Source organism: Emericellopsis cladophorae, assembly GCF_022114955.1.
Source record: "Emericellopsis cladophorae strain MUM 19.33 chromosome Unknown NODE_42_length_200762_cov_115_829016, whole genome shotgun sequence".
In the NCBI taxonomy this organism is placed as follows: domain Eukaryota; kingdom Fungi; phylum Ascomycota; class Sordariomycetes; order Hypocreales; family Bionectriaceae; genus Emericellopsis; species Emericellopsis cladophorae.
Genome location: NW_026250967.1, coordinates 171,704 through 185,149, shown reverse-complemented (window position 1 = coordinate 185,149; position 13,446 = coordinate 171,704). Strand labels below are relative to the sequence as shown.

Sequence of the window (13,446 nt, the reverse complement as noted above, 5' to 3'; positions counted from 1 at the left end):
TTTTTTGCTACACGATCCAAAAGTAACTTGGAAGAGTCATGGGCATGATCGATATTAATACTCGGCGTGTGAAAAGTCCATCGGCCCCCTTGACCGAACTATGTGTCATTACAGCATTGTCGAGCAATTTTTCAGTGGATCCGGCTACGATCCAGCGGCCTCGATGCCCTGAGCGACCGCTACACTTTTCCGGCTCGTCACATCAGCCGTCCTGTGGAGCTGCTCGGCCAATTCCAGCGCAGTCACAGTCCTAATTGTCGACCAGTAGGGCGTGCTAGACTAGCCCACGGTCCATTCTGAAATACCTTGATCATCATCATCATGCCATTGTTTGTTGCTCGACTCCTTTTCTTGATGACGGACATGGTGATGTTTTTCTGATCACTGAAAGACGTGTATCCTCCGTCCTTGTCGAGGATCGAGGAGCATTTCTGAAAGTCACCCACTCTATGCCATTGATGCAATTTTCAATTGCAGATACCGACTACTGCCGGTGACTGAAATCAGACACACCACACGTATCCGTAGGGCGCGCGAGATGGCCCCATCGATGGGACCATGTGATGGATGACTCCTTTCACGATGCCAAAACAATCGATACTCTTACCCAATGCTATCCACAGCTGGCCAGGGCAGCCTCAAGGCGTGCTCGCTTGTTGTTGCTTGCTAACTTGCTTGACCGCCGATGGGCGTGCGTTGGCCCACGCAGGCCCCGATGCATGCCGCCGGTGGTGTCCACTCCATGGACGGATGGTATCCGTGAATCCCATTTCTCACGGTGCTTTTCATGCTTGACACTTGTCGTCCATTCGGGATGGCGATCTTTGATGCGATCAGCATGGTATTGAGGTTGAATAGTGTGACATGCACTTGACTCCAAGCAATCGTCTCCAACCCAGGCACAGTACAGTAGCAGCACCGTCCTTGGACTTGGAACCAGTCGCACAACCTGGGGGCGACAATTCACTTCACCTCCCACCCACAACTTGTTTCAGCGCAACGCCATAACGAGGCCCCGGCATGCACGAGAAAAGTTCCATCGTCTTACACGACACGAAGCGAAGCGAACCAGCTCCAGCTCCAGCTCCAGCTCCACTGTCGAGGTCACGGCGGCAGCAAATTTTCGGTGGAGTCTCCGGATCGAGCCCATCTACACGCCTCGATACCTGCATATACCCGGCGCTTCGCCTGTTTGGTCGGCTAGGCCTTCGAAATTTTCCAAGTCTCCCCTGCAGTGACCACCAGTCAAGTCACCGCTGGGTTACCAAAACGGGGTCGTCCACATCTTGCCGACGGTGGCCGCTTGCATCATTTCACCAACCAAATTGCGTGGTCTGGACACCTGGCTCGGCACCACCACGCACGTTTCCGCACAGAGCCGCATGGTGGTGTCAGGCGCGCGTTTGCGGCACCGCGGCCCTGCAACGAATGCTGGATAGCAACCTCTTGGAGATGTTAGGCCCCAGTTTCCTCGCCTCGCTATGTGCATGCCACGATCGCTACGATGCATCGTCGTCAAGACGCGGTGGCCAAGGAGACGGAGAATTTTCTCGAAAGTCCTCACTCCAGCCCCCCTCCCCCAGACGGCCAGTCAGCCCCGTAAGTTGGACATCCGCGAACCGGTCACTGCACCTGGAGGAGGAGGAGGAGGGTGAGTGATTCGTATCGATCACAAGCGCATCATAAGCCAGGCTCCCTATCCATCTTGGGGTATCCATATTGATCAGTGAGGTGAAGTCGGACCACACGCGCATGTAGCAAATCCGCGCCCCGGCCATCGCGCCGGAATGTACGTAAGAGAAAAGATCCTGACGCGGCGCCGGTCCTCACGATCCGCGCCGGCCAACACACCCACCTGCCCGGCGGCGTCCGGCACCTGGAGTGCTTGAAACTCACGGAAGGAAATGACAGTATTTGGTTTTTGCAAAGGTCATACGTAGGCTCGAACCGAGTACGCCGTAATTGCACCAGCACCACGTCTCACTGTCAGAATACATACGCTCAAATGACGCAAGAGGTTTCGACCCCGGATTTCGCTGTCGATCCGACCTGATTGCCTGTCGCGCCATGACCTGTACATGACGGAGTAGTGTGGGAGTGGGATGCGAGCCGATGTTCGGAGCGCGCCTCGGCCGACATCATGGCTACGCCTTTTGGTGACTGGGGCTTGACATTGTGGCTGCATTCTACGACATTAAGTCTGACATCTACTAGGCTAGATGGCATCAAGGACTTTTGTCAGATCTGCTCCGTACTCGGGCGACTGTCGAGGCGCGTTTCGTGCCACACTGCTCAGGCACGGCTCAGGACCAGCAGCATGTTTGGCCCCCATCTTCACCTGTCTCTACCGACCAAATGTAGCGTAAAACCCCACGATATGACGTTTGTATCGTCGTACTTGGCAATTCTTGAATCGGCAGTCCTCCGAGCACGATCCAATTCTCCTTCACATGTTGCCAATGTAGCTGAACCAGCACAAGTCGTCGAGCCCGACATCGGTTCTGGGGAACCCCCCGGGGAATCTCAACGTGAGATGTATTCTCCCGGTGTATCCACCCCTTGACTTGCAAGATTCCGCCATTTGACCTCCGGGAAACTAGCCTACTTGTCATGATGCTCCCTTGGCATTGCGTTGCGTGACTCACTAGAGTTCGTCGGTTCCAGGGTCCAGGGAGTTCGCCTTTCGGTTTTGGTCTTGAGCTAACAGGTTCATTTCCGCAGAAAAGACGCCTAGTTCTGTCAGTGTGCCTAATGTTTTGTGAAGGGGACGTGAGGGATGATCACAAAAACTACGATGCCATACCCTGCATCTCGAAGCGCCATTCAGAATTGATCATGTTCTAGCTTTGTGGAAGGGTGAACCTTCTCAATAGATTGCACCGCCCAATCATAGGGCACGAAAAAGATCCTTTTGGGATTCCCAGGAGCGCAAACAGGCTGTTTACCCGTCAAGCAATGATTTGATTGTGCATGTGAAGCTTATAGGCAATTGATCAATATGGACGGCGCAGGGTAAGTGGATTCCCTAACGTCAGTATCGTGAGATCGCGGCCCGGCAGAACCATCATCCGCGTCCCGCCAAAAATTCCCAGCGACAACACCACAGCTCGCATGTCACCTTGCCGGCATCGCGAATCACACGACATCCGACGCGCCTCTTCCCTGCAGACTCACCCAACACCTCTACTCAGCAATCCAGTATGTCGGGTCGTCCAGGCGGTGGTGGCCGCAAGGTCCTTTTGCCTCCCATGTACGTTTGCGCAACTTGCTAGAGCCGGGAAAGCGCGGAATGCTAATGTTTGGTTAGTCAGTTCATCTTCAGACTGCTACAGAGCGTGAGTCTCCCCATTACGAACCCGAGGTAGATTGGTCGGAGAACGGACACGAATTGGGAAAGATGGGAGCTGGCAAGTGATACCCTACGGCGACGGCGACTCCGACTCGGAGACCCAGGGCAAGTCCAGAGTTCGAGTATGTGCCTAGGCCCTGGACCTTGGGATCGTTGGAGCTAGGGAAGGACAGCTGAATCGCTTCGGGGAAGCGAGGGTGCTCAGTACTTCTGAACGTCAATCGCCAGCTCCTATCGTCGTGACATCTCGATTTCGAAGCCCGGATTCACCGTATGGCGAATGCTGACGAACCGCAGAACACACCCGTGAGCGTCTGGCTCTACGAGCAGCTGGCGATCCGCATCGAGGGCAAGATCCGCGTAGGTTCTATGGCTCATTATCATTCTTCCTGGTTAACATTTGACAGGGCTTCGACGAGTTTATGAACATTGTCCTCGACGACGCTGTTGAGGTCAAGCAGATCACCAAGACCAACCCCACAGAATCACGACGAGCGCTAGGTACTGCGACTCCCCTTGGCTGTGCTACGTGGCATGACTGACATGAATAGGGCAAATTCTACTAAAAGGCGACAATGTGTCATTGATCCAGAGCTTGGAGTAGAGGAATGAATAGTGGGGTGTGAAGCACTGTCATCTCGGTTTATGTGAAACATTGGGTTCTGGCGCTAGCGGAATATCAGGAATTGACTTCTTCTGCACAAGTGAACGGTGCGTACGAGGTGACCTACTGAGCAACAGGCAGAAAAGCATGGCGTGGTCTCCCCGCGCTGCTGAGACAGGGCGCATTCACGCATGGCTAAAGGACAATACCGGCACAAAAGGCGCATTCATTGACATCGAGCGGGGCGATGGTCGTACAAGGAATTGCAGGCCAGGGGAATGCAACCTTGCAGACGCCGTGTGCCACCGTGTGCCACCGTGTGATCAAGTTCGACGAGTGAATCAGGGACGAGGTCAGCGCAATGCGTTTTATCGGATGTACCGTGGAGTGAAAGGAGGTATCCGCAGCCTTCGCCCTCTGGCTGCATCGTCATCATCATACCCGACGTTCATCGTGATAGAGAAGCCTCATCCCACAACTGCCAGGCACTGACGAGTTTCTCGGGCTTGGGGCAGTCACATGGGCATCGTCTGATAAAACAAACATCTTGTGCTTAGATCAGGTAGGAAAGCCCTTTCGTCATGTGCACCTTCTCAGTCACTCAACGTATAGAGATCATTCACGCCTCACATCTGCCTGGAGCACCATCGTCTTTCAACACAAACCCAGGTCGGTCACTAATTCTTCATATGAAAAGGTAGAACAACTTATCTTGCACTCTATTCAACACGAGGCGTGCATCATCTTTCCGATACTCCAAACACAGACGAACACGACCATTTTGGGATCACCAAAGTGTCCACACATCACACAGAACCACCACATTTGACAATGGATCAAGGACTCAGCCATCAAATTTGGCAGATATTCATGCAAGGGCGTGTCGGCGCCGTTGCCCGATGCCTCCACCGGGAAGGGGACAAGTTGCCCATCACCGAAGAGCTGTTGCTCATCACCGCGTGCGGCAAAGACCCCCAGGGCTGTCTTTCCTTTCTCTTCTACGCCCGGCCAAAGGAAACCGCTGCTTCCATCTCCTCCCGCGTCGTGCAATTAGCCATGATGTATGGGGCATCGTCGGATGTCATTGAAGTGCTCCTGACAAATTGCCAGCGCCACGTCCAGTTCAGTGAGGTGACCCTCGATATCATGCGCACATCGGTACCGGACATCACAGAGTCTGTCCGCCAAACGTTAAAATGGAAACCCGACACACTTCCAGCGACAGAGGAAGCCTTGGAGGTGCTGGCGGGCTGCCTTGACGCCGCCACGTTGCAGTCGTTCCTCGAGGCACGCGGCGCTGCATTGGAGATAAGCCAAAACACTTTTAACGAGACATCCTCTCGCGAAGAGACTTTTCTAACCGTCGTGATGTGGGTGTTTGGAAATAGTGTCAACACAGACATTCAGTTCACCTCCGAAACCGCTCTGCACTGTCACGACCGCGTCGGATGCATCGACTTTGTTGCACAACACTGGCCGGAGAAGTTGAAGTTGGATGGCAAAGGGTCACTGGGAACAGTGCAAATGGATCCTGTCAAGTCGGAAAACGACTGACAGACTCGAGTCCAGGACTGCCCCCCGTTGGAGGGACGGGACAACCTCGAGCCGGAGATCTGAACGTTGCCCGCAGCCACCGCGAGGAAATCACTGTCTGATCAGCTCAAGCACACTGCGGTGGAGAGAGTCACTGGAAGCACCAGGGACCACATATACACAGAATCCGAGTCAATGTTCATTCTGCTCTCCTTCCGTCGTTGTCCTTGACGAAATGTTGCACATTTATTAGAGTTTATACTAGACTAGCACGTGGATTGTTATGCGACATGTCTCTTGCGCCTTGAATTACCCCACTGAAGCTTTTCGCGGGGCATTTCAAACTCGAACCACGTCGCTCACCACACTCATTCATTCAATCTCACACACATTCGTTTTTGCTCAACTTCTCGTGCGCGTGATCCAGCAAGATCCATCAGGATGGCGTTTACAATGCACTCTCACTCGGGGCAGTTCTGCCCCGGCCACGCAAAAGACCAACTCGAAGTCATCATCCAGCACGCCATCTCACAAGGCTACAAAACCATTGGTCTCACCGAGCACATGCCACGTTACGAGCAATCCGACCTCTATCCCGAAGAAGTAAGTTCTCTCTCGCCTACTGTATCATGGAAGAAGGTACTCACATACATTGCCTGTAGCTAATCGAGCAAGACCCGCTCACCACCATGGTCACTCGCCATGGAGCTTATCTCACCGAAGCCTCCCGTCTCCAAGCAGCCTACGCCTCCCAGATCCACATCCTCATCGCCTTTGAGGCCGAGTTCATCCGCGAGTCGTACGCAGACCCGGTACGATCCCTCTTCGCCGACCCTAGGGTCGACTACTTCATCGGCTCGGTGCATCACGTCCACGGCATCCCCATCGACTACGATAAGAAAACGTACCTCGATGCCGTGCAGAAGAGCACCCGACAGACAGAGGAGAGCCTCTGGGAGGACTACTACGATCTACAGTACAAGATGCTCACGGCGCTTGAACCAAAGGTAGTAGGACACTTTGATCTGATCCGATTAATGAGCGAGACACCGGGACACGACCCGAGGACGTGGAGCAGGGTATGGGACAAGGCCGTGCGGAATCTCAAGGTGGCGAGGGAGCAGGATGGCTGGCTGGAGTGCAACACGGCCGCGTTGCGAAAAGGCCTTGATGAGCCGTATCCCGCGAGACCGATTGCGGAGGAATGGATCAAGATGGGGGGCAAGTTCACCATGTCAGATGACAGCCACGGCATCGCGCAGGTCGCCACGAATTACGAGAGGGGACTGACGTATCTGGAAAGCTTGGGCGTCACGGCGCTATGGACGTTGAAGAGAAAGACGCATCCTGGCATTACGGAGGGGATCAGAGGAGAGGTGGAGGATGTGGCAGTGCCACTCACGGCATTCCGAGAGACGCTTTCCGCATAGAAATAGATATATTAAACAATAACTATACGATTAGGCTACACTTCGTCACCAGGTAAAGAAGCGCAGACGCTGGAAAAGATGGGTATCATGAAGCACAGACACGCACGAAAGTATCCAGAAACTCCCACTCAAGGCTTGGCCGGCTCGTCTTCTTCCTTGGGGGGTGGCAGATCTGCTTTGACGGGCGATGCTGGGCGAGGCGCAAACGGGATACTGCCTGGGGTATAGTGAAAGAGATTGTTGCTGCGCTTCGCAGGAGAGGGCGTAAACGCGGGCGTGTTGGCGTTTGGTGGAAGCCATTGCAAGGGCTCGGAGGAGGCGGCCGCAGGTTCGGGGGCTGGGCCCTCGGGCTGGTAAGGGATGAAAACGTCCGGTGTGTTTGCAGCTAGACATTCTTCTACCTTGGGCTGAACGTCCTCATCCGGGGCATTGGTGACAATCGCCGGCGTTGGAGGCTTCTCAGCCTTGACAGGATGGTCCTCGCTCGACTCAGTCGCTCGAATAGCCCCCTGAACCTCCAATGTTGGCGATAGGAGGGGCGTCGAGCGTCCTGAGCGCATCGACCTTGATTCAGAAGGGGTAGCTGCGGCACTGGAGGCAGCCTGCGCCTGTGCCTTGTCTTTCTCCTTCTCCTTGGCCTCCCTCTGCGCTTTCGTGATGAGGTTGATCTTGATCTTTTTCATGCCAGTAGTAATGTTGTCCAGCGCATCATCGACAGCACGCGACGACTCTCCCTGGGAGCTGGAAGACGCACCTGTCGTCTTCGGGGCGCGCGCGGTCTTGGGCTCTTTGCGAGCAGATGCCATCGGCCTAGTCTTCTTGACCGGCAGAGTGCCAGTACTCATAGACCTTCCGGCAGTGGCTAGGTCTGGGCGTGCCGTCTCGACAGGGCCAGGTTGGCCCTGCTCGATCGCAGGCAGCGGAGGCGCTTCTTCAGTGGGCGTGACAAGGGCGGAGGCGCCACTAGTTCGCCTGGTACTACGTCTGGCGGACTGAGGCGCCTTCGGCACCCCCTGCTTTCCTCGTGGTGTGCCCTTGACAGGCGTGGCGGTTGCGGCGCCCATAGTTTTACGCCTGTCCACCGCGCTCTCCTCAGCGAGCGCGGCAGGCTTTGGCCTCCTGCCTCGCAAAGACATTTTGGAGGACGGTCGCTCAGGGGTGGTCATGGGCGTGGTCCCGGCCAGCGAGTGCTGTTTGGCTTGGCGGACCCGTGTTGCCTCCGCGTTCAAATCCTCGGCCTGGCAGCTATCTACCTGGCGATCAGAGGGAATCAGCAGCTTGGACAGCTCCACGGCAGCAACGGTCCATGGGACCTCGGGAGGGGGTGGCGACGGCGGGCGAGCCATAGCCTTGGAGGCACCGGAGAGTCCAGAGAGACTGCGGCGCATTTTGATGGGATCTGTGACCTTTGCTGTTGATGCCTGTGTGGGCGAGTGGTAGGTTGGCGTGCCAGACTGGCGCGGTTTCTTTGGTTCTCCGGCCGGATTCGCCATCACCGCCTCCAACTTGTCCAGCTCTGAACTAGACCACCATGAGGGATCGAACGTATCTGCCGCGCCCAACATCGGCTCGGGCTGTCCTTCTTCGGCCACTGTCCTAATCTTCCTGCCCATCTCCGTGCCCAGGCCGTCTACGCCAGGCGGTGGAGGCTTCGTGCTTAGGCCATCAGCGAGTCCGCAGAGATGACTGCACGTTCCCGAGAACAGCGCCCTGTCACTGTAGCCACCCTCGAGCACACTGACGACGCGACCATCAACGCCCAAGCCTTCTTCACCCGCCAATTTTACCATGTCTTGCGATATACGAGCGTAAAATGCAGTAGGCACATTGACCGCATGGCGCTGCATGCCCGCGCTCTCCCATTCACTGGCATCGAACCCAGCAGAAATGAAGATGACAGCCTTGGGTGCTTGGCCCAGGCTCCTCAATCTCTCTGCCTGATGCTTCAGATAGTTGCGTGTCTTCTCCAGGATGACCGCATACTTGGATTCGTACAGCTCCCAGAACTCCTCTTCTGAACCCCACGGCTGCAGGTGGACATTCCAAATAGACTGGCCGTGTGCATTGTCAATGCAAAGACTTGCATTCTTGACCTTGTTCTCGTCGCCACCCTCGCAGGGATAGGAGTTGATATCGTGCAGACTAAAGTACCCAATCGAGGTCTTCTTCCAGGCCACAGCATTCTTCGTAGCAGTATTTGCGCGAGCATTGTGCGCCCACGTAATGGCCTGCGAGCCGTCGCCATGATGCAAGTCAAAGTCGATCATGGCCGCATGCGTCAGGCCGTGGTTCATGGCAGCATGCATGATACCAACGTGAACGTTGTTCACCCAGCAGAACCCGGACGGGTGAGCAGCTGAGCAATGGTGGCCCGGCGGTCGCACGCCAACAAAGGCTCTGTTGGGTCCAGGGCCAAAGACGGCATCGATACCCTCGCAGACAGCACCGAGCGCACCTTCTATCGCATCCAGTGATTCTGCGCATAGATACAGATCACCCTCGTGCAGCTTCGCTGGTGTCGCCTCGTCCCCGGCCCGGCTTCTCGGTCGCCTTTGGAGCTCTTTGCCGCCCATGGCCAGCCTAGACTCGGCCAATTCACACATCATCTTCAATTCTTCCATCCACTTCGTCCCATGTACATTGGTCACCGCAGGCGAAAGAAGAGATAGCCTTCTCGTCGTCTTCTGAATCTTAAAAGGTATACTTTGCAGCCCCTCAATGTCACGATATGGGTGCAATGGTTGAGGTCCTTCGCAATGTCGGCCACCAAGCCGAACGTAAGCCAACGAGATGCCCAAGACTCCAGCCTTGATTCGCTCTGGGCGTTCGACAATTGTGCTTAGTGCACTCTTGGACGTACGCGGTCGGGAAAAGCGGTGGCCATAGACAGCATCGTTGAGAATGACCACCGTTTCGGTGGACAAGGACGTCGAATCCCCATGGAATGCCTCGATTTCAGCCTGGAGACAGTCCCTTGCAACGCTGCCAGCTGTGACGGGCGGTCGCACTGGTACTGCGAAGGACTTGGATGTTGGAGATAGATTCTGGCTCGAACTTGACCTTCGAAGTGTAATTTGAGGACCCTCGCCGCCATTAGTGGAGCGTAGCGAGTTCATGGATGCTTTGCGATGGAGACCCGGTGAGCCAGCGCGAGAACGAGGACCGCTGGAAGGGCTTCGGGAAGGGGCTCGAGCTTGTGAGGAGGAGCGGCGAGGTGGTGGCTGGAGGGGCGTCGATGACTTGCTCAGCCGTGGGGGCTTTGCGTCTTGTGTCGCAGAGGCATCGTTGGCGGAAATGGAGAGGTGTTGCAGCGAGCTGGTCAAATCATCGTCGCGTCTGGCTGCAGCGAAGGCCTGTGAGGACCGCCTGGCGTTGGGGGGCGCATCGGCGGAAGACATGCTGTTTTGCGATTGATGCTACTGATCTGCGAGGTTGGACGCTCGACCTCTTTCGTCGTCGCTTGGTCACACGACACTGTCGAAGCGACTGTGTGTCGAAGCGACTGTGACGGCGGTTGCAGCATGCCTCTGTCTGGGTTGGGGCCCCGGGTTAAACATCCCGCCTCCTGACATTTTGGCGCGTCACCTGGCTGGCCGGGCCTGGCATGGCCTGGGCGCGACAGGACATCACGTGATGCGACTCGTCATTGTACTGCGATACTGTTGAGACCATATAGAATTGTCTGCATGTTTTGACTTTGATCAACAGACATTTTCAGCCAATGTATTCAAGCAAAGCACCGGTTTCGAAACTTGCAACGAGCATCGTCACCCACCTGACGCGCGCGCGCGTACTCGTGGACCCCTGCCTGAGCTGAGTCATTCGTTTTGCGTGACAAGCTCTGAGCTAGCGCTGCATTTTCCAATTCAATTCGATGTGGGGTGCTGCAGCAGCCAAACTTTCTCGCGACAAACCACGACCGATTGTAGGCTTCAACAACCTCAGCTACCTATCGAACAAACAAACGTTGCGTCTCGTTTCGCACCCTGCCATCGCCACTGCGTACGCCATTCCCTGCTCGACTCGCCTCGTCGCAGGCATCCTTCACGCGCGGGTGCGCCCACGACCATCCCTCGAGAGCAGCGCCAGCGCACGTACACAACATGTCCTACAATCAATACAGCCAGTATGGCGCGGCACCGGGATATGGAGGCTACCCTGGCGGCAATGCGCCCCCAGGCGTTGGCGCTCCTCCTGGACTAGGTACCAAGCCTGCCTCTTTGCCCCGTCACCCCCAGCTAACATCGCCAGCACCTCCCCCAGGCATGTCGTCCGCTCCAGGCATGGCCCCTCCCGGGCTACAGCAGCATGACCCGTCACAAGCTAACCGTCCAAGCGGGATGCCTCGCAACTTCCAAGCGCCGACCAACATGCCAAACATCAACTTCAACGCGCCAGTCATCCGACTCGGGACGGGGCCGGGCAAGCCGGGAACACCAGGTATGGACAATGAAAGACCACAAGGGCCAGGGCAGCGGCCAGGTCTTGGGATGGACAGAGGTGGCCATCATCAATCACAGGCCAAGGAGGTTACCCAGGTGATTGTACCCCCGACGAGCGAAGAGCGGGTGCGGACCTTGTTCGTATGGGGTGTACCCGAGTCCTTCAACACGAGCAACGGGATTGAGAAGCTTCTAGGATCGGTGGGCAAGCTTAGGCGTTGGGATGCGTCGGCCAGCGTCCTCGAGGAGAGGAAGGGCACAGTGTTTGGCTTTGCGCTCTACGATGACCCCGAATCGTTGTCCACCGCCATCAAGCTTCTGCACGACGAGACCGTTGAGATCCCGGCCAAAATCCAGCCCACTGCGACGGAACCCCCGACAGAAGAAGAGGAAGAGACGTTTGAGGGCAAGGAGAAGGTCAGACTGCAAGTGAGTGTCGACTCAAGCTCGCAGAGCTATCTAGAGTCGTATCAGGAGGAGAAGGGAGACGAAGAAGAGGCCACACAGCGATACCGCCACGGCAAAGCTGCGCTGAGGCAGGTCGTCAAGGAGCTGTTCTACCCACCAGCCGGTCTTGGCGCAGACAGTAACGGCAATGCCCCCAAGACCGAGTCGGGCGACAATGTGGAGGTTGTCAACATTACACTTGCGCAAGACGACGAGCTTTCCGACATCCCGGCCGAGATGCGCGAGGTTGTGGCAGGCGAGATCGCTGCATTCCGCGAGCGTAGCATTCAGCGAGATCTGGAGCGACTCCGCAAGGAAGAGGAAGCAGAGGAGATGGAGCGTCAACGCAACAATCCTGCGCGCGCCTCACGGCTGGAGTCTACTGCTAATGGCGGGAGCACGAACAATATCCCGCTGGGTCCCCGAGGCGGTATGCCTAATGCGCCATCGGGACCTCGAGGTCACGATCCCAACCGGATTGCTTTCGTGAACGGTGGAGTATCAAACGCCGAGTATTCAATCAACCGCGAGGACGAGGACACGGATGCCGACGACGACGAGCTCTACAGGCGACAAGAGGAGAAGAAGAGACTGGACGCGGACCGAGCGTTTGCTGAGGCAGAGAGGAAGTGGGTCGGGCGTGAGCGAGCGAGGCAAAACGCGTTGGACCGCGAGAACGACCGAGACAAGCAACAATCCGAGACGTTTGAAGAACGCAAGAGGGAGCAGCTCGATCGGGAGAGGAAGTGGGACGATGAAGAGGAGATGAACCGTAGGGAACACCCGTACTACCGCGACCATGTCGGCTGGGTGCGCAAGCGTGAGATGAACAGAGCCGAGGAGGATCACCGAGACGACCTGGACCGACGAGCAGAGCAGGATGAGCGCCGGCGCGAGCAGGCGAACAGGGACCGCGCGCGTGGCATGGCCGACTCGTTCCTGGACCGTCAGGCAGAGGAGCTGGAGCAGCGTCCTTCCGAATCTGTGTCGGCGCCTCAGCCCTTCAAGCTGTCACTCGGCGCTGCCGCGCAAAAAGCACAAGCCTCCAAGGCCGTCACGCAAAGGCGGACCATTGCTGAAGTGGAAGGTTTACTGGACGACGAAGAGGCAGACACGGGCGTCAAGCGCCAGCTCATCCCCATCCAGTACGATTCCACGTCAGCTGCGGCCAACATGACGGACGAGGAGATTGCGCTGGCTGTGCGTGCACTCGCGCAGGAGATCCCGACGGACAAGGACGGCCTATGGAACTGGCAGGTCAAGTGGGACTTTATGGACGCGGGCGTGGTGCGCGACAAGCTGAGGCCCTTTGTCGAGAAGAAGATTGTGGAGTATCTGGGCGTGCAGGAAGAGATGCTCGTGGAGACGGTGGAGGAGCACCTGCGCAACCACGGGACAGCGGCGGCTCTGGCGGAGGAGCTGGAAGGGGTGAGTCTTATTGAATGCGATCTGAAGTCACAGCTGGCTAACATTTTCTTTCTAGGCACTGGACGACGAGGCAGAGGACCTGGTCAAGAAGTTATGGCGCATGGTCATCTTCTTCACCGAGTGCGAGAAGCGTGGTCTACCTGCATAATTGGCACGCACGTAATTGGCACGCACGTAATTGGCACGCACGCGTCCTGTAAGAATGACTCCTTT

The 13,446-nt window shown here is 56.4% G+C and overlaps 5 protein-coding genes across 5 annotated transcripts; 4 read left to right on the top strand and 1 right to left on the bottom strand.

Moving 5' to 3' along the window:
* Positions 1 to 2,998: 2,998 nt before the first annotated feature.
* On the top strand, positions 2,999 to 3,953 carry J7T54_005795 (small nuclear ribonucleoprotein E; the record flags this gene model as incomplete). Its single annotated transcript, XM_051508335.1, has 7 exons — positions 2,999 to 3,012; positions 3,169 to 3,250; positions 3,308 to 3,335; positions 3,398 to 3,471; positions 3,647 to 3,709; positions 3,757 to 3,850; positions 3,901 to 3,953. 7 exons carry the CDS (start codon positions 2,999 to 3,001, stop codon positions 3,951 to 3,953), a joined length of 408 nt encoding a protein of 135 aa, XP_051360621.1.
* Positions 3,954 to 4,784: 831 nt separating this feature from the next.
* On the top strand, positions 4,785 to 5,507 carry J7T54_005794 (uncharacterized protein; the record flags this gene model as incomplete). The annotated part of the gene is made up of 1 exon (XM_051508334.1): positions 4,785 to 5,507. One exon carries the CDS (start codon positions 4,785 to 4,787, stop codon positions 5,505 to 5,507), a length of 723 nt encoding a protein of 240 aa, XP_051360620.1.
* Positions 5,508 to 5,939: 432 nt separating this feature from the next.
* On the top strand, positions 5,940 to 6,916 carry J7T54_005793 (histidinol-phosphatase-like protein; the record flags this gene model as incomplete). The annotated part of the gene is made up of 2 exons (XM_051508332.1): positions 5,940 to 6,089; positions 6,149 to 6,916. 2 exons carry the CDS (start codon positions 5,940 to 5,942, stop codon positions 6,914 to 6,916), a joined length of 918 nt encoding a protein of 305 aa, XP_051360619.1.
* Positions 6,917 to 7,044: 128 nt separating this feature from the next.
* J7T54_005792 (Histone deacetylase-like protein) lies at positions 7,045 to 10,314 on the bottom strand (the record flags this gene model as incomplete). Its single annotated transcript, XM_051508331.1, has 2 exons — positions 7,045 to 9,428; positions 9,777 to 10,314. 2 exons carry the CDS (start codon positions 10,312 to 10,314, stop codon positions 7,045 to 7,047), a joined length of 2,922 nt encoding a protein of 973 aa, XP_051360618.1.
* Positions 10,315 to 11,181: 867 nt separating this feature from the next.
* Positions 11,182 to 13,381, top strand: J7T54_005791 (snRNP-associated protein-like protein; the record flags this gene model as incomplete). The annotated part of the gene is made up of 2 exons (XM_051508330.1): positions 11,182 to 13,233; positions 13,289 to 13,381. The coding sequence occupies 2 exons, from the start codon at positions 11,182 to 11,184 to the stop codon at positions 13,379 to 13,381; spliced, it is 2,145 nt and encodes a 714-aa protein (XP_051360617.1).
* Positions 13,382 to 13,446: the final 65 nt, after the last annotated feature.